The sequence below is a fragment of the Cervus canadensis genome, chromosome 7, assembly GCF_019320065.1.
Source record: "Cervus canadensis isolate Bull #8, Minnesota chromosome 7, ASM1932006v1, whole genome shotgun sequence".
NCBI lineage: Eukaryota > Metazoa > Chordata > Mammalia > Artiodactyla > Cervidae > Cervus > Cervus canadensis.
The window spans coordinates 253755-276898 of record NC_057392.1 but is presented as its reverse complement, the minus strand read 5'-3'; the positions used below and the strand labels follow the sequence as shown (position 1 = coordinate 276898).

At 39.0% G+C, this 23144-nt stretch overlaps 1 protein-coding gene across 3 annotated transcripts in view; it reads right to left on the bottom strand.

The window, feature by feature from the left end:
* Positions 1–23144, bottom strand: part of PLSCR4 (phospholipid scramblase 4) — a 43924-nt gene that overhangs the window by 5372 nt on the left and 15408 nt on the right. For 2 of the 3 annotated variants that reach the window (XM_043474168.1, XM_043474169.1), the window contains exons 2-7: positions 17405–17432; positions 16803–16910; positions 10541–10776; positions 6469–6511; positions 5336–5562; positions 2550–2711 (exon numbers count right to left, since the gene is read on the bottom strand). In XM_043474168.1, the coding sequence (XP_043330103.1) occupies positions 2550–2711; positions 5336–5562; positions 6469–6511; positions 10541–10776; positions 16803–16910; positions 17405–17411 (783 nt within the window). In that variant the 5' untranslated portion in view covers positions 17412–17432. The remainder of the gene's footprint in view (positions 1–2549; positions 2712–5335; positions 5563–6468; positions 6512–10540; positions 10777–16802; positions 16911–17404; positions 17433–23144) is intronic. The other variant, XM_043474170.1, reaches the window with a different exon arrangement.

Genomic DNA, 23144 nt, shown 5'->3' with positions numbered 1-23144 from the left:
GAGGGAATGGCAATTCACTCCAGCATTCTTGCTTACAGAATTCCTTGAACAGAAGAGCCTGGCGGGCTACAATCCAAGGTGGTCTGCTTTATTGCACTTCATAGAATCCATGTAATCACTCAGGCTTCTGTGGGCGCTGTGTTCTTTAAAGTATTTATTTACTTATTTAGCTGCATCGGGTCTTAGTTGTGGTACACGGGACCTTTTGTTGCGGCGCGCAGACTCTAGTTGTAGCCCCTGGGCTCAGCAGTTGTGGTGCAAGGGCTTAGTTGCTCTGTAGTATGTGGGATCTTAGTTCCCTGACCACCTAATCCCCTGCATTGCAAGGCAGATTCTTAACCACTGGACCACCGGGAAAGTCCTAGTCCTGTCTCAGAATCTCAAAGGGCTTCAGCTTCTAAAAGGGAGATTCTGGCACTTGTCACAAGGAAAACACACAAATATCACTTTTTGTTAATTCAGTTCAGTTCAGTCGCTCAGTCGTGTCCGACTCTTTGTGACCCCATGAATCGCATCACGCTAGGCCTCCTTGTCCATCACAAACTCCCGGAGTTTACTCAAACCCATGCCCATCGGTGATGCCATCCAGCCATCTCATCCTCTATCGTCCCCTTCTCCTCCTGCCCCAAGTCCCTCCCAGCATCAGGGTCTTTTCCAATGAGTCAACTCTTCACACCAGGTGGCCAAAGTACTGGATTTTCAGCTTCAATATCAGTCTTTCCAGTGAACACCCAGGACTGATCTCCTTTAGGATGGACTGGTTGGATCTCCTTGCAGTCCAAGGGACTCTCAAGAGTCTTCTCCAACACCATAGTTCAAAAGCATCAATTTTTCGTCACTCAGCTTTCTTCACAGTCCAACTCTCATATCCATACATGACCAATGGAAAAACCATAGCCTTGACCAGATGGGCCTTTGTTGGCAAAGTAATGTCTCTGCTTTTTAATATGCTATCTAGGGTGGTCATAATTTTCCTTGCAAGGAGTAAGCGTCTTTTAATTTCATGGCTGCAGTCACCATCTGCAGTGATTTTGGAGACCAAAAAAATAAAGTCTGACACTGTTTCCACTGTCTCCCCATCTATTTCCCATGAGGTAATGGGACCAGATGCCATGATCTTAGTTTTCTGAATGTTGAGCTTTAAGCCAACTTTTTCACTCTCCTCTTCCACTTTCATCAAGAGACTTTTTAGTTCCTCTTCACTTTCTGCCAGAAGGGTGGTGTCATCTGCATATCTGAGGTTATTGATATTTCTCCCAGCAATCTTGATTCCAGCTTGTGCTTCTTCCAGCCCAGCGTTTCTCATGATGTACTCTGCATATAAGTTAAATAAGCAGGGTGACAATATACAGCCTTGATGTACTCCTTTTCCTATTTGGAACCAGTCTGTTGTTCCATGTCCGGTTCTAACTGTTGCTTCCTGACCTGCATACAGGTATCTCAAGAGGCAGGTCAGGTGGTCTGGTATTCCCATCTCTTTCAGAATTTTCCACAGTTTATTGTGATCCACACAGTCGAAGGCTTTGGTGTAGTCAATAAAGCAGAAATAGATGTTTTTCTGGAACTCTCTTGCTTTTTCGATGATTCAGCGGATATTGGTAATTTGATCTCTGGTTCCTCTGCCTTTTCTAAAACCAGCTTGAACAACTGAAAGTTCTCAGTTCACATATTGCTGAAGCCCGGCTTGGAGAATTTTGATAATCAGAATGATCCAAACATCCTGCCCTCAAAATCTGGCTTATCTTCATTTTCTACCTATCTACAATGGTCTTTTAATAAGTAAGTAATGGTTGACAATATACTTATGTAAAACAAGAACTAAGGGAAGTTTATTGGGTGTCATAGAAAATATTTGAATGAGCAATTTTAGATTATGAGTCTTGCTGAATTCCAAAGCATTAGGAAGAATGCTTTAAGGAGCCCAGGAATCTCCTTTGTCAGAACTGTAGGGTACTAAGATATCATTCGACTCCCTTAGGGCTTAGCTGGTAAAGAATCTACCTGCAATGCAGGAGACTTGGGTTCAATTTCTGGCTTGGGAAGATCCCCTGGAGAAGGGAAAGGCTACCCACTCCAGTATTCTGGCCTGGAGAATTCCAAGTTATGAGCACTGTATTGTGTTTTCAGGATGCAGCAGGCTTCTAGCTTCCACAACCTCAGGGATGCTCTATTTGTTCTGTGATATGTGGGGCCTCTTCATTACTCAGGACCTATATTCTGATTGGAAATCCTTGGTAAAATGGTCAGTGAAAAACATCCAAGAATAAAATGAACGCACTAGGTCAGCCTATTTACTCTCAGGTTGAATATTTTAAATGGTTTCTTCTTATTTTCATCCAATACGGAAATCAGAAAAAATGCTTGTGGAAAGCATTAAGCAATCCCCTAAAAATAATTTGAAAACTTCTTGATGTCAACCTGTTAGTTAACTCTTTCCTCACATTATTCATTCACACACATAAAAAAATCATCTAAAGCCAGATCATTCTGGGGCCTGTTAGTACTTTGGGAAAAAAAAAAATTGTAGAAACATGTTTATATTTGTTTACCTCAAAAACAGAATCTGAACCACAGCCATAGGTGGAACACGGCCCAAGTACTCCCATCATATCTTCTTTCTTCTCATTTTGGAGGCTGTACACGGCCCTGCACAGGTTCCAGTGTTCGGCTACAAAGCCCATGGTGATGCCGGGAGGACACTGCACCTCCAGCTGCCAAATGAAGCAGGGACAGAGGTGGGTGAAGATGCCATATTTATACACACACACACACACACACACACACACACACACGATGTGTTCTTAATTTTCTCCAGAACTAGGGAAACTGTCATTGGTGCAGAGTCTTCCATTTTTCCTGGGCTATATCTTAGGGTAGTGTATCAGAGATCAGCCTTGAGAGATGAGGCCATGTTCCCTTCAGGACAAAATTACTGCTAGTTATAAAATGGTCAGTTCTCTAGGCTCTGTGTCCCTCAGTTGTATATGGAGCATCTACTTGGGATCCTCTGAGTCATCTCTGTAGAATGTGGGGAGGAGGCAACCCATGCACATGTGCTGCAGCTCATGCTGCCTGGTGACGGTGGTTTGGTTGCTAGGTCCTATCCGACTCTCTGCTACCCTATGCACAATAGCCTGCCAGACTCCTCTGTCTGTGGGATTTTCCAGACAAAAATATTGGATTGGGTTGCTGATCCTTCCTGGGGATCTTCCCAGCCCAGGGATCAACCATGTATTTCCTGCATTGGCAGGTGGATTCTTTACCATCTGAGGCACCAGAGAAGTCCCTCATGCTGCTTACTGGGATGTAATAAAGTTCTTTGTCCCTGACCTAGGGGGCCATGTCTTGTGGCACAATCCACAAAAAAGTAACATGCTAGCTTCTCAGATTGACAACTCAGACATGACAATTATAATAGAAAACTTAAGGGAAAGAGGCATTCTGAAAATTAAATGCTGTGAAGACAACAGAATGTGCATACAAGTATCAGATGAGGTGGAGATTCATCTCAAATATTACAGTTGTTACAAAGACAATAGTGACAGAGGAGTAAGCTATCTGACAATTGCTAATATTCACTGAGCACTACACCATTTTCCAGGCACTGTGCTAACAGGACTTCCCCGTGGCTCAGCGGTAAAGACTCCGCCTGCAATGCATGAGCTGCAGAAGACACAGGTTCAATCCCTGGGTCAAGAAGTTCCCCTTGAAGAGAGCATGGTAACCCTCTCCAGTATTCTTGCCTGGAGAATCCCATGGACAGAGGAGCCTGGCAGGCTACAGTCCAGGGGGTTGCAAAGAGTCGGTCACAACTGAAGTGACTAAGCCCACACATACGCGGTAACACAGCTGACATTTATTTACTACATGATCCTCAAAATAATCATCCTATGAGATAGTACTATCAATATATCCATTTTATAGGTGAATAAATCAAGACTATAAATAATAAATAAATAAATAAATCAAGACTATAAATAATAAATCAAGGGCTATAAGTTAATTCTATTGCAAAGGCTGGTACTTAACATATAATTAAAATCTCAATAAATCTAAGGGATATTGTTCTGCCCAGGTCATGGATTAAGAACACTGAGGCTCAAACAGGCTAAATCAGGCATCCCCAATCCCCAGACCATGGACTGGTACCAGTCTGTTGCCTGTTAGGAATGGGCCACATGGCAGGAAGTGAGTGGCAGGCATATCTGTATTTACAGCTGCTTGCTTCCCATCACTTGCATTACTGCCAGAGCTCCGCCTCCTGTCAGATCAGTGGTGGCACCAGATTCTCAGGGAAGCATGAACCCTACTGTGAATTGCGCACGCTAGGGAACTAAGGCTGTGAACTCCTTATGAGAATTATCTCCAAACCATCCCCTGACCCAGGTCATGGAAAAATTCTCTTCCATGAAACTGGCCCCTGGTGCCGAAATGTTTGGGGACCACTGGGTTAAGTAAATTGCCCAGTTTTAAGTCAGTGGCATATCTGAAATTCAAATTCTCTTGGATCACTCTCTGAAACTGCTTTTCTTTTCCTTGCAGCACACAATTTTCCAAGGGTAGTGTGGATTATAGAAGAACAACCAAAGTGTAACTTGACACATTTGCTTTCTAGTTCCACCATCTTCCAAATGTAACACCATCCTCCAAAAAAATTTTTTTTGTAACACCACCAAAAAAATTATTTTTTTGAGTCACCCTTTCTTTATCTGTAACAAGGTGTAGATATAATGGGTAAAGTAAAAGTATCTGAAGTTCCTTCCGATTTTAGAAGTGTGTCTATATTTAGTGTGAACTTATTTAGGGATATATAGGAACATTTAGATAAATGAGTTGTAGGTAATGGTCTTTCCGCTTGCCAATGCAGGAAGGAGATGTAAGAGAGGAGGGGTTGAGCCCTGGGTTAAGAAGTTCCCCTGGAGGAGGGCATGGAAACCCACTCCAGTATTATAGCCTGGAGAATCCCATGGATAGAGGAGCCTGCCCGGCTATAGTCCATGGAATTGCTAATTTCTAGTTCAACAGATACAGCTGATAGAATTTCAAACACTTGACTGACTGCATGCGTGCTGTCACTTCAGTAGTAAATAACCTTAATTGGTACTTGATCCCCCTAATTAGCACCCAAAGACATGAACCCACTAGAAAACTGCCTTAGTGATTCTTCATAGGTAGGATTATTTGGCATTTGGCTCCCTTCCTCCCCACTAGCTTCCATTCTGCTTTGCTATGAAAGTCCCCTCCTGAGTGGCTTTGGAAGGAGCGTAACTGCGCGGTGAAGAATTGAATCAGGAAAAAACAATGGGTGAAACCTCTGTCTCATCTGTCCTCTTACCTCTTGCCTGGTGGAGGGGCAACAGAAGCAGCAGCAGGTGCATCTGAAAGGTCTTTGCATTGTCATGACTTCCCGGCCCATACAGTCAGTGACCCGGAGCACGAAGGGCCTCAATGTCCGGTAAGCATTCCTGGTGTAGTCATCTGTGTCTTCAGTCACAAAGTAAACCATCTGGCCCATGTTGTTTTTAATATCATATCTATTATTAGTTTCAAAACCTGTTATCACTAAAAATAAAATGAGAGATTTCTTATTTTAGAAGCAGTTAAAATGGGCCCCACGAAGTCTTTCTGTAGTATTTGACAGGGGTCTAAAACAAAACAGCTTTTTAAAAAATTCCTAATGAAAAATATGCAATGATTAGAATGCCAATAATATTCACCTGTCCTAAAAGTATATAAGTTATTTTGAAAATTTATAACATTTCTTTTAAGACGTTCAGTATAAACTTTTCCACATAGAAACAAATACTGGAAATGATATACCTGTAGTATTTGAATTCAGAAAACTTTAATTATAAAACTATTTAAATGAAATTATCCACTGGACCATAAATGAATGAATCAGCTCATGAAATATGCTGAGATGATTAGGGTCATCACTAGTTGTAAATAAGAAAATCAACCAAGACAAGTTAAAGGCTCCATGTAGTGGTCAAGTGAATGAAATGAATCTCGTACAGTGAGGGTCAGGAAATTTGGGAGAACAGGCATTGTGTTTACCTTGATTTCTTCTTACTTCCATAGCATGGACTTAGAACTCAGCAGACGGAGACTATTTCCAGCTCCTCCACTGATTAGCTGACTAGGGTGCCCTTGGCTAACTCAACTAATCTCTTGGCTTCTTCTTTCCTTGTCCATGAAAAGTGAATATGGAGGAGTTAAGATGGATAAAGGATAGGAGATTCGACCAAATAAAATATAAGTCCTTTTGAAGTCTTAGGTATGATGTGTAAATAGACAAAATTACACAAGTAAGTCCCTTTGTTACTTTCTTGAAGATAGGGCAATAGAAAATAGTCTTTTCTCTTTAAAACACTAAAAAATGATCAATATAAATAAGGAACTAGAAGTTGGATAATGCAAATTTTCACCTGATTCAAATATTACTGGACACTACAAAATCATACATACTTTCCAGGGGTTCAAAATGCTGAAGAACGTGTATGTTGTCCAACTGTTGGGATAGAACAAAGCAATTAATTAGGAGAGAGAAATAGCAGACATAAATTAAACCCATATTAGAAAAAAAAAACTAATGAGATAGAGGCTAAAACATATCAATGGATACAAGAACACCTTTTTGAAACTGAATGGAATCAAAAACATATGAAGTGAAATTAGCCTATTGGCACTTGACCAGTCCATCCTAAAGGAGATAAGTCCTGAGTGTTCATTGGAAGGACTGATGTTGAAGCTGAAGCTCCATTACTTTGGCTGCCTGATGCGAAGAGCTGACTCATTTGAGAAGACCCTGATGCTGGGAAAGATTGAGGGCAGGAGGAGAAGGGGACGACAGAGGATAAGATGATTGGATGGCATCACTGACTCAATGGACATGGGTTTGGGTGGACTCCAGGAGTTGGTGATGGACAGGGAGGCCTGGCGTGCTGTGGTTCATGGGGTCACAAAGAGTCAGACATGACTGAGCGACTGAACTGAACTGAACTGACCTGATCAGGTGGTTATTAACAGAGCTATCCAGAAAGAACACTTTCCTTCAGTTCCACCAAAAAATATTGAAACATTTGTTTAAAATATTATAAAATCATTTTCTTGCTCCAGTAACAGCATCTAGAATAAGCTGTGTTGACATCAATTGCTCCTAGCATCCATCATGTCACCTACAGACTGGAGATATCAGAAAGTTCAGGACAGTTTAACATAGACCAGCCACAGAGAAGCCAATTTTCTTCCACAGGAATGTCCAATCTTCACAGGTACCTCTGAAAGAGGTTAATACACCAACTTCCATTCACTTGAGCTGCTGCTTCCCTAGTGCCTACTTTAACAGGGGAGGACCCAAAGAGCTGGAAGTATGTGATTAGGAATAGGGCAAAGGAGAGGAAATGTTTAGGGATTTGATCCCTTGAAAATGGAGGTTGGGCATACCATCGGATCAACTTCTTCCTTAACTTAGGGGTCACTGTAAAGATAAACAGTTTGACTGGCCCATCATCTGTTATACTTAAGAATATTCTAGCAGAAAAGAAACCCCCTTAAAGACAGACTAATCATATCTCTGTAATTTTAGATAACTTACATAATTTTTGTTGCTGTTCAGTTGCTAAGTTGTGTCCAACTCTGAGACCCAATGGACTGAAGCATGCTAGGCTTCCCTGTCCTGCACTATCTCCCAGAGTTGCTCAAACTCAGGTCCATTGAATCAGTGATGCCATCCAACCATCTCATCCTCTGTTGCCCCCACTTAGATCATCAGATCATTCCTAATCCTTGAGTCCCAAAACATTGCCTGAAATGCCATATTTCACCAACTATTTGTTGAATACTCTAATTAATGAACACCACATTAATGTGGTAATAAGCAAAATTTAAAATAATGTAAACAGACATGAAAGTTTTGTGGCATGATCAACTACAGGAGGGCATAGAGAGGATACAATCTTTATTTGACTAAAATATTTTCTTTATAAAAATTCAATCAAAAAAAAAAAAAATTCAATCAGGTTAGAGTCTAAACATGTCTTATAAAATTATCAAAGGCGGCCACTCAGGGTTGCTTTACAATCCCTTTGAAAAAATCTAGGGGCTCTCTAATACCTATAACTAAAATGTAAAAGTATTCACTGCTTGGTAAGAGCTTCCACTGCTGAGCAAAATATGCTAAAGAAATGATGCCTATTAATGTGAATGGAGTTTATCAAGTAAGATGCTATAGTTTTAAGAAGCAGTACTAACCAAGTGTGAAGTCACTGGCCAATCCAGTGTCTAGAAATAACGTAAACCTGATAGCCTGGATGTTAAAGTGTCAGGATAGTCCTGAGAATGATTCATGTAATTAGCGCATGAGATAGCAAAACACTAGGACAGGGACTTCCCTGGAGGTCCAGTGGTTAAGACTCCAAGCTTCCATTGCAGGGGGCATGGGTTCAGTCCCTAGTCAGGAAATGAAGATCCCACATGCCTTCAAGTGGTGCAAAGAAAAAATAAAAAAGAGAGAGAGAGAAAGAAAACTATATAAAAGAAAATGCCTGGATGCTTGGCTCTTTGTCTTCCATGCATATACATAAGGTGTTTCAAGTAATAATATCTGCACAGGTTATTATCCACTGGGTGGGTCCTTGTGCCAGAAATATCAGGCATATTATAAACTTTATCTCATTAAAAATTCTCCTAACAGCCCAATTGGGTAGGTATCATTAGTACTATTTTATAGATGATGAAATTCAAGCACCAAGAGGTTAGAAAAGTTACTAAAGGTAGAACGAGGAGGGCACAGAGCTAGAATAAAAAGCCAGGTTTGTCTGGCTGTAAACCTGTTTTGTTTCTTTTACATTTTTTTAAACTAAAAACACTCCTAAAAGGGAAAACAGTATGCATAAAATATGTTCATTTAACTTAATTCAAAATAATAGAAGAAATTAAGAAAATTTTTAAATATTTGAATGAACAATATTAAAGCTATACATTTTTTTAAAAAATCACATCAGATATTGGATTTCTAAGGAAATTTTCTGTTTTTAGAAAATATGAAAGTTTATGAAAAAATAAACTTTTTAAACCTGATTAACTTATAAGCATTTTATAAGCTTCCAAAATAATACAGGGGTTATTCTAGCACTTTACCTGAAGGCTCTGTATTTCATCAATATTTTGTCAAACAATAATTTAATGAAGTTTTTGGTTTATGTAAAATCCAAATTTTCCTGATCTAGTGGTTTTATTTTCAAGATCAACACTATAACTTTGTAACAATGGTTTTCAGGGCTCAGGATTAACAGTCAGTATTGCCATTTCCTTCTCCAATGTGTGAAAGTGAAAAGTGAAAGTGAAGTCGCTCAGTCGTGTCCGACTCTTAGTGACCCCATGGACCAGGCTCCTACCAGGCAGCCTACCAGGCTCCTCCATCCATGGGATTTTCCAGGCAAGAGTCCTGGAGTGGGGTGCCATTGCCTTCTCCGATATAAAGTCAAAGAGAAACATGTCAATGCCAAGGAACATTTGGTTGACTATGTGGGGAGACAAGTATTAAATGAGCAAGTCCCTTGCTTTTAAGATTTTTAAACACTTGCTTTTTCTAAATGTGAACATAATTTAGTAGTTTCTAAGGTATTTACAATACTAGGTTTATCTTATTTTCTTTAAGCAACATTTTTGTTTCTGACATGGGTTTTAAAACAATACCATTCAGTACACAAACATGTTGGCATATTGCTCCAGTTTCTGAAATAGCTGTCTTGATCCTAAAATGTCCATATACATGAAAATTAGGGAGTCTCTATGTTGTGAAAAGTGGTTCTCTGGAACTTGGCCTGAAACAATATCCTTGCTATTGTTGTTGTTGTTTAGTTGCTAAGTTGTGTCTGACTCCTTGAGACCCCATGGACTGCAGTATGCCAAGCTCCCCTGTCCTCCATTGTCTCTCAGAGTTTGCTTAAATTCATGTCCATTGAGTTGGTGATGCTATATAGCCATCTCATCCTCTGCCATCCCCTTCTCCTTTTGCCTTCATCTTTCCCAGCATATGGACGATATTCTTGGATGGCTTCTATTTTTATTTACATTGTATGTTTTGGGAGGCAGCAGGACTGGCTGATGAAAACTATGGGTAGTGAAAAAAAGCAAAGGCACTGAGTGATTCACTCACTGTCCTCTGTTCTTTGTAACATTGCTTTTCTTGTTGTTCACCCTTTACTTCTAAACAAATGACAACCTAATTAACATTTTCATAGACTTTCTACTATCCCTATTGCTATTTTTTAAACTGCGTTCAACAGGACATTGTGAATGTCTTAAAATTCAGCACACACCCTTCAGGAGAGTCATATTTGTACCACAAAAAACAAATCCCTATCTTCTTTCTTCCCCATTCCCATTCCTGAAATTATCATCACCATTCCTATAGTCACACAAATTAAACATCTGTCATCACTGACCCATTACCTTCATGTACTCTATCCAGTCTCTTCTTCTTGGATCCCCAGTCATCCTTTCTAAGAAAATAATTTGGATTTGTGTGGAGTACCTGGGCAAGGCATTCCAGACCCGGAGGACAGTGTGGTATGGGAGTCGGCGTTGGCATCCATATTACTGGAGCAGAAAGTTGTGGTGCAGGATATTTTCCAGGTTGGTACTGGATGGGGCAGATACTTCTAGTCTGCATGTACAAGGGGAAGGTACTGGGCTGATGTGGACCATAGTATCCCATAGGCAAGCCTCCTGGGTAGCCTGCAGGTGGAGGGATAGCTGGTCCAGTGGGCCCTGCATTCAAAAACAAATGGAAGAATTATACATTATGAACGCTACAATATGTGGTGGTGTCAGCATGACTTTTTACATGGAAATGATATGGATCACACAACCATCACTTAAAAATAACAAGGTGTTCCATTTTATGAGTATATAGAATGTACTGAAATGCACTAAGGGGATTTATCCTTAACTCATTTAATACTTTTAAATCTTATGAAGTAATTATTTCCATTTCATAGGCATAGAAGTAAGGTTCAAATATCAAGTTAACATGTTAGCCTTTATGCATTAGTTTCCTTCTTTGGAGATGATATTCCTACTTCACTGGGCCTAGCATACAGTTAGAATGGCAAATTTTTTGCTACTGTGTTTATTGGTACTATTGTTTAAGGTCTTCTCTGGTAGCTCAGATGGTAAAGAATATGCCTGCAATGGGGGAGACCTGGGTTCAATCCCTGGGTTGGGAGGATCCCCTGGAGGAGGGCATGGCAGTCCACTTCAGTATTCTTGCCTGGAGAATCCCCATGGACAAAGGAGCCTGGTGGGCTGTAGTCCATGGGGTCGCAAAGAGTCACACAACTGAGCAACTAAGCAAACACACATATTGTTTACAGTCAGAAAGATGGTAAGGTCTACTTAACTGCAAAGGGGTTCTTTTAAAGACTACTGTCTAACTCCAGAATAGTTCATCACCGCCTAAAAAATCCTATACCAATTACCAATCATTCCCCACCTTTCTCCCAGGCCCTAGAAACTACTACCTCCACAGATTTGCCTAAACTGGACATTTCATATAAATAAAATCATGTAATACATAGCCTTTGTACCTGATTGCTTTTTGTGGCATATTTTTGTTTCATCAATGTTGTAGCATGTATTAGTACTTCATTAATAAAAATAAGATGAAAACTATTACTAGAGGTAAAGGATATTTTATAATAACAGAAGTGGCACTCTGTCAAGAAGACCTAACAATTATACATACCTAAAAACAGAAAAACAGAGTTTCAAAATATATCAAGCAAAAACTGACAAATATAAAGTGAAATAGGCAATTCAGCAAACAATAGTTAGAGATTGCAATATCCCATTCACAATAATGGGTAGAATACATGAGCAGAAGACCAAAAAGGAAACAGAAGTGTGAACAATACTACAAATGAAACTAGACATAACAGAATGTATAGAACACTTCACCCAACAATAAACTCTATAACATTCTTCTCAAATGCACACAGAACCTTCTCAAAGACAGACCTACTGGCTGAGCCACAAAACAAGTCTCAATAAATTTAAGACATATGAAACCTAAACAAAATATATTCTATTACAATGGAGTAAAACCAGATATCAATAATAACAGAAGGAAATTTGGGAAACCACAAATATGAGGAAATAAAATAATGTACTCCTAAATTATCAAAGGGATAAAAAAAAATCATGAGGGAAATTAGAAAATACTTTGAGATGAATAAAATAAAAACATTATATACCAAAGCTTATGGGATGTAGTTGAAACAGTGCTTAGAGAGCAATTTATAGCTATTAACACCTACATTAAAAAAGAAATATCTTAGACTTCCCTGGTGGTCCAGTGGTTAAGAACAATGCAGGAGAAATGGGTTTGTTTTCTGCTCCAGGAAGATTCCACATGACTTGGAGTGACTAAGCTCACGGGCCACAATCACTGAAGCCTGCAGGCCATAAAGCCTGTGCTCTGCTTTAAAAGAAGCTACCACAATGAGACGCCCACACACTACAAAAAAGAATAGCCCCTGCTTGCTGCAACTAGAGAAAGCCCATGGAGAGCAACAAAGACCCTTGCAGCCAAAAAGAAAGAAAGAGACATCTCAAACCAGTAACCCAACTTTCCACCTTAGAAATAAACCAAACTCAAAGCCACCAGGAGGAAATGATAAAGATTGAAATGGAAGAGAGTGAAATGAAAAAATAAAGATAGACAAAATCAACAAAACCAAAAGTAGGTTCTTTTAAAAGATCAACAAATTGAGAAATCTTAAGCCACACTGACCAAGGGAAAAAATAGACTTCAATTACTAAAGTGAGGAACGAAAATGGAGCCATTACTAAAACCTTACAGAAACTAAAATATACCATAAGGAAATATGACCTTATGTATGCAAAAGGAGAATACTGCCCATGATTTCTGCACACAGCACAGCTAAGGGGGTGGGCAGACCACCCCCTATGCGTCCTGTCCAACCCACTGATTCACCCCTTCCCTCACTCCATTTAAGGGACTACCTCACCTACTTGGCACCTGTTACTTGTTCTCACTTCCTCTTGCTGTAGCATGAGCCTCAGTAAGCCCTGTTTGAATTTCTCGTCTGGCATCTTTTCAATTTCTATTGATTAAATAGTCCGAGGACCTAGGTCTATAACACTCACATAGGTAGACGCATGGTGGATGAAGGGATTAAAGAGGAGGGGCAAGGAACTGAGGCAGAGGAGATACCCTATGATCTAAGTGCTGACACATGAGACCCAGTTAGCACCTTCACGACTGGGAAAGGTTTTAAGACATAACAGGCACAAAATGAGCAGCTGCATAGGGAAAGCTCAGTACCACATGGGTAAAGGCCTTATGTGAAGATTTAGCAAACAAAGCAGAAAGGAAGGTGGGAGGAAGGGATAATGATGAAAGACCTCTACTCTGTGCAAAGGACTTTATGCTGATAACATGCAAACTGGAGTGACCAGTTTTCCATTTAGAGGAGAGGGAGATGGGAGGGGGGATCGGGATGGGGAATAAGTGTAAATCTATGGCTGATTCATATCAATGTATGACAAAACCCACTGAAATGTTGTGAAGTAATTAGCCTCCAACTAATAAAAAAATTAAAAAAAAAAAAAAGAAAAGTAGAGCCTTTATGAATAGGAAGGTTGGCTGAGGCAGGAGGTGCCTGAAAGAGTCTAGATGGGAGGTAAGGAAATTTAATTATGATGAAAGGAGTAGAAAGTGGAAAAACAATGGTCGACTTTAAAGAGACCTATTGTCTTGGTAACATGATATGAGGAAAGGGTCTCAAGTTTCTGACTGCAGGAATCTAGTGTAGAGAAAGAATAGGGGGTATGTGTTTAGGAACAAGATGCCAAAGATGTATTGAGGATCACTGAGTTTGAGATCCCAGGTCACTAAGGGCAAGTGGTCTACAGGCGGGTAGAAATGTAAGTTTAGAGCAGGGGAGACTGATTTGGGTGGGAGCTGAAAGATTCCTAGGGCTTCCCTAGTGGCTCAGTGGTAAAGAATCCGCCAGCAATGCAGGAGACAAGGGTTCAATCCCTGGGCTGGGAAGATTCCCTGAAAAAGGATATGGCAACCCACTCCAGTATTCTTGGATAGAAAATCCCACGGACAGAGGAGCCTGGTGGGCTACAGAGTCACAAGAGTCAGACACAATTTAGCAACTAAACAACAACAAAGGGATTCATAAGTGGTTAAAAGCAAATGAAACCATGGGATATTCCCAAGATTACGAATGAGAGTGGAAAAAGACAGGTAAACGAAAGAGCTGAGAGAGGGGACAGGGTGGTGCAGCCGGGGGCTGGACAGGGAATCAGACCAAGGACCTCTGGGAACACCAGTTTTTAAGTGTAGTTTACACAGAGCTCTTGATGGAGACAGACTCAGGAGAGACTAAAGGAAAATAACAGCAACTAGAAACAATGTCAAATTAGAGCTGAGTGAGAAAAAAGAGCTAATGTCTTTAGAAAAAATGGAGAAAATTCAGTTTGTTGTAAAGAATGTATTGGGTTGGCCAAAAAGTTCATTTAGTTAGGGAATATATTGGGCAATAAAGTTCTTGGTGAAATGAAAAATATGCCTTTTATTTGTACTTAAAACTGAACGAATTTTTTGGCTAACGAAATACTTTTAATTTCTTTAAGAACTATGTTCAAGAGTAGCCAAACTGGAGTAGATATTGGATCTCTCTCTCCTCTTTAGAACTATTATTAAAAAACGTCATACAAACTATCTCAAAAATACTAACTGTTATATCGTTTTAATGAGTTGATGATTAATTGTTGTGGTATTAACCATGTAATCTTAGGATAAAAGTATCTCATGGAACAAAATCTGAAGATCAACAAATTAGCAAGAAAATTACTATTTAGATTATGGTGCTATTCAGTATAGAGACTATATTTCTAAAAAAATTATATAAAAATGTATATAATCAAATGATTTATGTTATAAGAATGCATTATTCTGAGATGTTAAGAGAAGAGCGTGATACATGAGGGAAATGGTATATGTTTTATACTCCCTTTTAAGCTTTAAAACTGCTCTTAAAAGTTCTGATTGTTCTGCAAGAAAACACAACACAATAAAACATGTTTAACTTTGTATAACTTTGTTTTGGAGCATTGTCCTACCACTACTAGTGTGAGAAATACGGCTTTATGGAATTTGTATCTTCTTAGTCATTTTGACTATTATTATCCTTTTTTACTTTAAAAATACATGTCATTTTCTCTTCCAATAGACTATACATAACAAAGGTTTCTTTATTAACTATTCTTTTAAATATATTTGGGTCAAAATTATTTTCAGTGGGAATAAATATCCAGTAATATAATGCAAATGGAATATATAATTGAACCTTAAGAAATTCATTAAAGCTAAGTATTTCAAGTATAGTATTTCCAGTTCCTTAATGTGAATTAAAGGGACACAATTTGCATCAGTATAGGCAAGTATATCGTTCAGCCACTAGATGGTGATCACAGTAAATTTTTGTTGGCGATTTTCATATATGAAAATTCATTAGCTCTTCATCATAATATTTTTCAACTTACCTACTCGTTTAATTTGAAGACTGTATCCTGCTCTCTTGCTAATTTTTTGATACAGAAGGGAACAGACACTTTCCCAGATGCACAGAAGGTGATTTATAGCCAACACTTACTTCTTAGAAATGGTATAGTTTCTGTTCTAGTATAACCTAGGTACTTGGATATAGAGTGACTGGTGAATATAAGATAGATTATGTAGATAATTTGATAGCCACCAAAGTAAAATACAGTAAAGATACAGTGAAATTATGACCCAGGATTGTCAAAAATTTGGATTTAGCAGGCATTAAGCAGTAATGAGCATACAGGGGCTGTATGCTCAGATTCATATAACACACATACACATGAGGGAAAGAGGAAAAGGAAGCCCTAACTTCAGAAAGCACCGCAAAGACAAAGGCTACCTGAGCTCCATGGATCGTATGTCTGGAGCCAAGAGAACACCCTTGCCAGTATTCTGTGGACACCGGGGTTTCTTCCGCTCTTCCACAGCCTAACACTTGTTTCTATCTCAAAACATATACTTAAATATATATTTAAAGAAACAGCACTACACTTTATCATTTTCTAAATCATTAAAATGTGTATGAATATAATCCTGATTAAAACTATTTCCTCAGTCAAAGACTATCTAATTTTTAAAAAGTTACATACTGCCCACATACTTATGAGCATCCATTTTGCTGAGTCCCTGAATACAGTATGAGTTTTCAGACTTACAAAAATAGTTGCAGAACAACAAGCTCCTTAATCAGAACTTGAAGCCATTCGCCTCCACTATTCTGCACTTCTCCTGGCCTTTGTCCCATGAATGCCTCAGACCAGACCATCATGACCATGAGCTTCAGGACACAGTGTTCTTTCCTTTGATTGAGAAATTTCTCATTGTGCCAGTAAAGCTTGATTTCCTCAGTGCTTCCCTCCAATCCCCCATAGAAGCGTTACTGCTTTTGTGCACTTACAACATTCATTTCATTCTTAAGCAAGAAGAATGCCATCAATGTTTGTGCAATTTCCTTCCTTAGTTGCCTATAAATCCTATGAAAACAGGAATAGGATTCTAATTAACATCTAGTAAACTACTTGGCCCTCTGTAGGCATTAAATATTTATTTACTGAATCATTCAATTAATTAATTAGTTAATTTTAAAAGCAATCTTAACTATGAGGATGGTTTTCTGGAGAGGGGGAAGATTCTTTCCGAATTTTTAACCTACCTGGTACAAAACTGGAACTGTACTCAGGAGGGGCACCAGGCCTTGGATCAGGTGACTTTATTTGATTCTCTGTTTCATCTGCAGGTTTCTTAGGGGTTGTGGGGAGATCTTAGGGGTGAGAAAGGTGGTGCATGGTTTACAATGGAAATGATAATATGATTACAGAATATATTCATTTTTTCTGTTGGTATGCATCAATGAATATGACCAATATTAAATACACTCATTTCTTATAAAAAGCAACTCAGTATGTATATTAGATATCAACCTATCAATATATTTTTAACTATTACCTCTCTTTGCAGACTTACTTTCCCACCTGCATTTTTCCTTTACCTAATTTTCCCCCACATACAATCAGAAATTTCTTTCATTACCTATATGCCACTCTAAATCCCTTTTAATCCTTTTCTGTCAAAGATAAATAAGAATGCTCATATATATAAATGAATAAATAAATGTATATATGTATATATATTCTTCAAATATTAAACACGAATAAGTAACTTCAAAAGGAAATAGAATCCAATTTTTTAAGGAAAGGAATCACACAATTCACAATTGAAAATACAGCATATTGAAATGTATTCACAAAAACTTACCTGACATTTTGAAGAATTCCAATTAAACCTGAAAACAAAACAAAACAAAAAACCTAATTTTTACCTTATACATTTACATAGTTACTATTATTAATTAGTGATACAAGTAAGAAGTTCTGTGATTCTTTTAGTCTCTAGTTACCTTTCATTCATTCCTTCATTAATTCAACAAATATTTCCCTAGCACCTATTTTCTACGTGGTGTTGAAAATGCAGCAGTAAACCAGATGGGCACTCTGCTAGAAATTATATTCCAGTGGGGTGGAACATGTCAACAAATATTTAAGATTAAATTTAGATAGTACGGTTATGAAGAAAACAAAGTTAAAGTAAGGAAAACATGGATGGGGAGCTCCCCGAGGGTCAGGGAAAGCCTCTCTCAGGAGGTGACCTTTCAGCTAGCTGAACTATGGGGAAGAGGTCCAGAGAGACAAGAAAGTTAAATGAGAAGGCCCTGAGATAACAGTAAGCTTGTGATATTCAAGGGAGAGAAAGAGTTCAGGTGTGACAGGAATACAGGGAAAGAAGAGAACCAAGGTCAGAGGTGGAGACAGAGGTCTGATCATACCTAAAACTCATGGTAAAATGTTTGGAATCTGTTGTAATTGCAGTGGGGGAGTCTTCAGGAGACTTTAATCAGTGGAGTGATCAGATCGATTTAAACTTTATCTTGAGGGTGCAGGATTGGAAGCAGTGGAGTAGGGATGGCAGCAGTAATCCATGTGAGAACTGATGCTGGTTTAGACTGGAGGTGACAGAGAGGGTCAGATGTGGTCAGACGCATAAAAAGATTTGGGAGCAGAACCTATAGGAGTTGGTGATGGACTCAGTAAAGAGAGGAGTCAAGGATGAGTCTCACTTTCTAACCCAGGGTATCTAAGTTGATGGTGATGCCAGTAACTCCACTAGAGAGGAAGATGGTGGGAAAATTGGGAACTGGGGAAGGTAGGAATCAAAAGTTTAAATCAAGACATGTTATGTTTAAGATGAGGCTAAAAGAAGACATGTTAAACATTTAAACAAAAACTATGTTAAAAAACATTATGAGAATAATTCAAAGAAGTAAAAATGTTGAGATGATATTTGAAACAAGAGGTGGGTTAGGAGAGAGATTCCATTAATTAAATCAAGGGGAAAAGATTATTATTAGAGAAAGGAATTTCAATATTTCAGGTTTCTTAGTTCTGTGTGATGACAAATAAAGAGAGAACATCATCAAAAGTTATACTGAATGCTTACTAAATGTCAGGAAAAGGCAGAGGACTTTTCATGTATTATCTCCAATTTGCACAGCAAAGGAAACTATAAACAAAATGAAAGGACAACCCACAAAATGGGAGAAAATATTTGCAAACAATGCAGCCAATAAGAGGTTAATCTTCAAAATTTACAAATAGCTTGTGCAGCTCAATATTGAAAAAACAAACAACCCAGTCAAAAGTTGGGCAGAAGATGTAAACAGCCTTTCTCCACAGAAGACATACAAATGGCCAACAGGAACATGAAAAGATGCTCAACATCTCTAATTATTAGAGAAATGCAAATCAAAACTACAATGAGGTCTCACCTCACACCAGTCAGAATGGCCATCATCAAAAAATCAACAAACAACAAATGCTGAAGAGGATGTATAGAAAAGGGAGCCCTCCAACGCTGTTGGTGGATATGTAAATTGGTGCAGCCACTATAGAGAAAAGTCTAGAGGTTCCTTAAAAAACTAAAAATAGGGCTACTATATGATCCAGCAATTCCACTCCTAAGCATATAGCTGGAGAAAAACATGCTACAAAAAGATACATGCACCCCAATGTTAACTGTAGCACTGTTTACAATAGCCAAGACATGGAAGAAGCCTAAATGTCCATCAGCAGAGGAATGGATAAAGAAGATGTGGTGTATATATACACACAATGGAATATTATTCAGTCATTAAAAAGAATGACATAATGCCCTTTGCAGCAACACAGACGGATCTGGAGATTATCATACTAAATGAAGTAAGTCAAGCAGAGAAAGACAAGTATTACATGATATCACTTTTATGTCAACTCTAAAAATATGATATAACAAACACGTACAAAACAGAGCCACAGACTTAGACAACAAACTTATGGTGACCAGAGGGGAAAGGTTGGGGGAGGAATAGACTGGGCATTTGGGATTGACGTGTATGCACTGCTATATTTAAAATAATTAATCAACAAAGACCTACTGTTGGGTAGGCACAGAGAACTCTTTTTGCTGTAGTATCATAAATGAGAAAAGAATTTGAAAAAGAATAGATACAGGTACATGTGTAACTAAATCACTCTGCTCTACAGCTGAAACTAACACAACATTGTTGATCAACTATACTCCAATATATAAGAAAAACTGAAAACAAAAAATAAATAAAACAGTATAATAGTGGAAGAAACAAACAAAAACCATCTAATACATAAATGGAAAATGTTGCTAAACTTAAGTACTTTGAAGTACTTTCCATGTTCTTTCCAATGAATCATCTTGCTTATCAGAGTACAGAATGTGGTCATTTGTGTTGTTCAAGTAGAGCAGAAAAGTTACCAATACAGAATAGATATGTCAAAGAAGCACTGGAACACTATATGAGTGAGTAGTCAATATGGATACTCAGTCGACCCAGTGAATGTCACCACTGCATAAGCCAGTATGCAGATTCTAGGCTCTTGCCAAGCCTGGCCCACCAGTCTTGGCCCAGTTCCTCTCCTTCTCTGGAGCTGGAGTTAATTGTGTCTTAAAAGTAAAAGTGAACGTGTTAGTCACTCAGTAGTGTCTGTCTCTTGATGACCTCACGGACTGTAGTTGGTCAGGCTCTTCTGTCCATGGAATTCTCCAGGCATGAATACTGGAGTGGGCAGCCATTCCTTCTCCGGAGGATCTTCCCAAACCAGGGACTGAACCCATGTCTCCTGCATTGCAGGTGGATCCTTTACTGTCTGAGCCACTAGGGAAGCCATGAAACTAAAGATGTTTGCTCCTTGGAAGAAAAGCTATGACAAACCTAGACACAGTACTAAAAAGCAGAGACATCACTTTGCTGACAAGGGTCCATCTAGTCAAAGCTACGATTTTTCCAGTAGTTACATATGGATGTGAGAGTTGAACCATAAAGAAGGCTGAGTGCCAAAGAATTGATGCTTTTGAAATGTGGCACTGGAGAAGAGTCTTCAGAATCCCTTGGAGTGCAAGGAGAGATAAAACCAGTCAATCCTAAAGGCAATCAACACTGAATATTCATTGGAAGGGCTGAAGCTGAAGTTTCAATACTTTAGACACCTGATGAGAAGAGTCAACTCATTGGAAAAGACTATGATGCTGGGAAACATTGACGGCAGGAGGAGAATGGGGCAACAGAGGATGAGATGGTTGGATTGCATCACTGACTCAATGGACGTGAATCTGAGCAAACTCCAGGATATAGTGAAGGACAGGGAAGCCTGGCATGCTGCAGTCCATGGGGTCACAAAGAGTTGGACAAGAGTTAGTGACTGAACAACAACAAAAGTAAAAACTTTCCTGGTACACACTGCAAATACAGACTCAACTACAGGCCAATCAAGAATTCTAGGAACTGGTCCTATTCCTTTAATGATGGTAATATCTGGTGTTTAGGAAAATGCCCATACCTTTCTAGAACCTTAAATTCTGGACATTCCTAGGATTGTACCCTCAAGTGACTGCACAAGTACACACAGGTATACATGAGAATGTTCTTGACATACTACATATCAAAAGAAACTGAAAACATTCCCAATTTCCATCAGTTGTACACTGGATAAATAAAATCTGGTATATTCACAAAGTGTAACAGTATACGGTAGAGAAAACAAAGTACAGTTATACTCATCATGTGTGCGTGCACGCTCAGCCACTAAGTCATGTCCAACTGTTTTCAACCCCTTTAACTGTAGCCCACCAGGCTCCTCTGTCCATGAGATTTTCCAGGCAAAAATACTGGACTGGATTGCCATTTCCTCCTCCAGGGGATTTTCCTGACCCAGGGATCTAAGCTGCATCTCCTGCATTGACAGGTGGCCTTTTTACAACTGAGACCACTGGGAAGTCCTGCCATACCCATCAATACTGATATATCTCAAAATTACAACACACAAAAAAACAAAATAAATCATAGGAGAACACATATGAATCCATTTAAGAATATTCAAAAGCAGGAAAATGAAACAAAAACTTTTTTCTGATACATGTATGGGAGAAAACTTAAGAAAAGTTAGGGAATTATTAACACAAAATTCAGGAAAATGGTTACATATGGAGGAGAAGTGATGTAGGACAAGTGTTCAGCGCTGATCCTCAAGGGGCCTGAACTTCCTGCTAATGTTCTAGTTCTAACAGGGTGGTATGAACAGGGGTGATGGGTTATAACTAGTTTTAAAAGAGTATATGTATGTTTAAATTTGCATATTTGTATGTATGACATTATTCACAATAAAAAGGGCTTTTTTTATTGTGACGAACCATGTGACAGGTATATGTTGAGTGTAAGTTTCTAACTAAACTTACGTTGTTCCTTTCTATATTAAGCCTGGGGATTGCTGTCAAAGATATGTGACAGAAAGTAACTAGAACAGATTATTGAGTGCCTTAGTGAAAAGGGGCTAAATTATCTAGATATCTATCCAACTGCCTATTCATCCATCCATCCATCCATCTATCCATCCATCCGTCTATAGTGACAAACAGTACATAGCATAGTACAAAATGACAAATGTTAACAACTGCTAGAGCTAAGTGAAGATAGAAATTTGAATAATTTTATTACAAAAAGAACTTAGAGGATGGAAATTCCCTGGTGGTCCAGTGGTTAGGACTTCATGCTTTCATGGCCAAGCATGTGGACAGGGAAGGAAGATCCCATAAGCGGAGTGGTACAGCCAAAATAAACAAAATAAAAACATCTTTGTGAAAAAAAAAAAAAAACTCGAAGGAAAAATTATGCAATTCTGGACGCCAAAAGCAAGGTAGAACCTCTGGGGTGCGGGCCTGGAAAACTGTATTTTTAACACAAGGCAAGGAGATCCAACCAGTCCATCCTAAAGGACATCAGTCCTGGGTGTTCATTGGAAGGACTGATGCTGAAGCTGAAACTCCAATACTTTGGCCACCTCATGAGAAGAGTTGACTCATTGGAAAAGACCCTGATGCTGGGAGGGATTGGGGGCAGGAGGAGAAGGACGACAGAGGATGAGATGGCTGGATGGCGTCAGCGACTTGATGGACATGAGTTTGAGTAAACTCCGGGAGTTGGTGATGGACAGGGAGGCCTAGTATGCTGTGATTCATGGGGTCACAAAGAGTCGGACACGGCTGAGCGACTGAACGACTGAACTGACCTGAAGTGAACTGAGCACAAGGCAGGCGAAACCTTTGACCAGGCACGTTCGGGTTGTCACAGTGTAAAGAAAAATAACAGTTCTCAACCACACCAGGCAGAAATTAGCATTCAAATGTGATTTGAGTGATTGAAAAACAGCTTGAAAAAATAAACAAATCTTGAAAAACTTTTAAATCTATAAAAATGTTTTTTAAAGTAATGGATATCAATGAATTTAAAGTAAAGTACACCTACACATTGCCTCACAAGCTGCAGGTACTCATGGAATTCACCTCCTCCCTTCTTTGAGCCACTGGTTTCTTTTTTTCACCACTCTAAATTCTTTCCCCTTTCATGTAAACTTTACAATATGGTTTTTATCAAGAA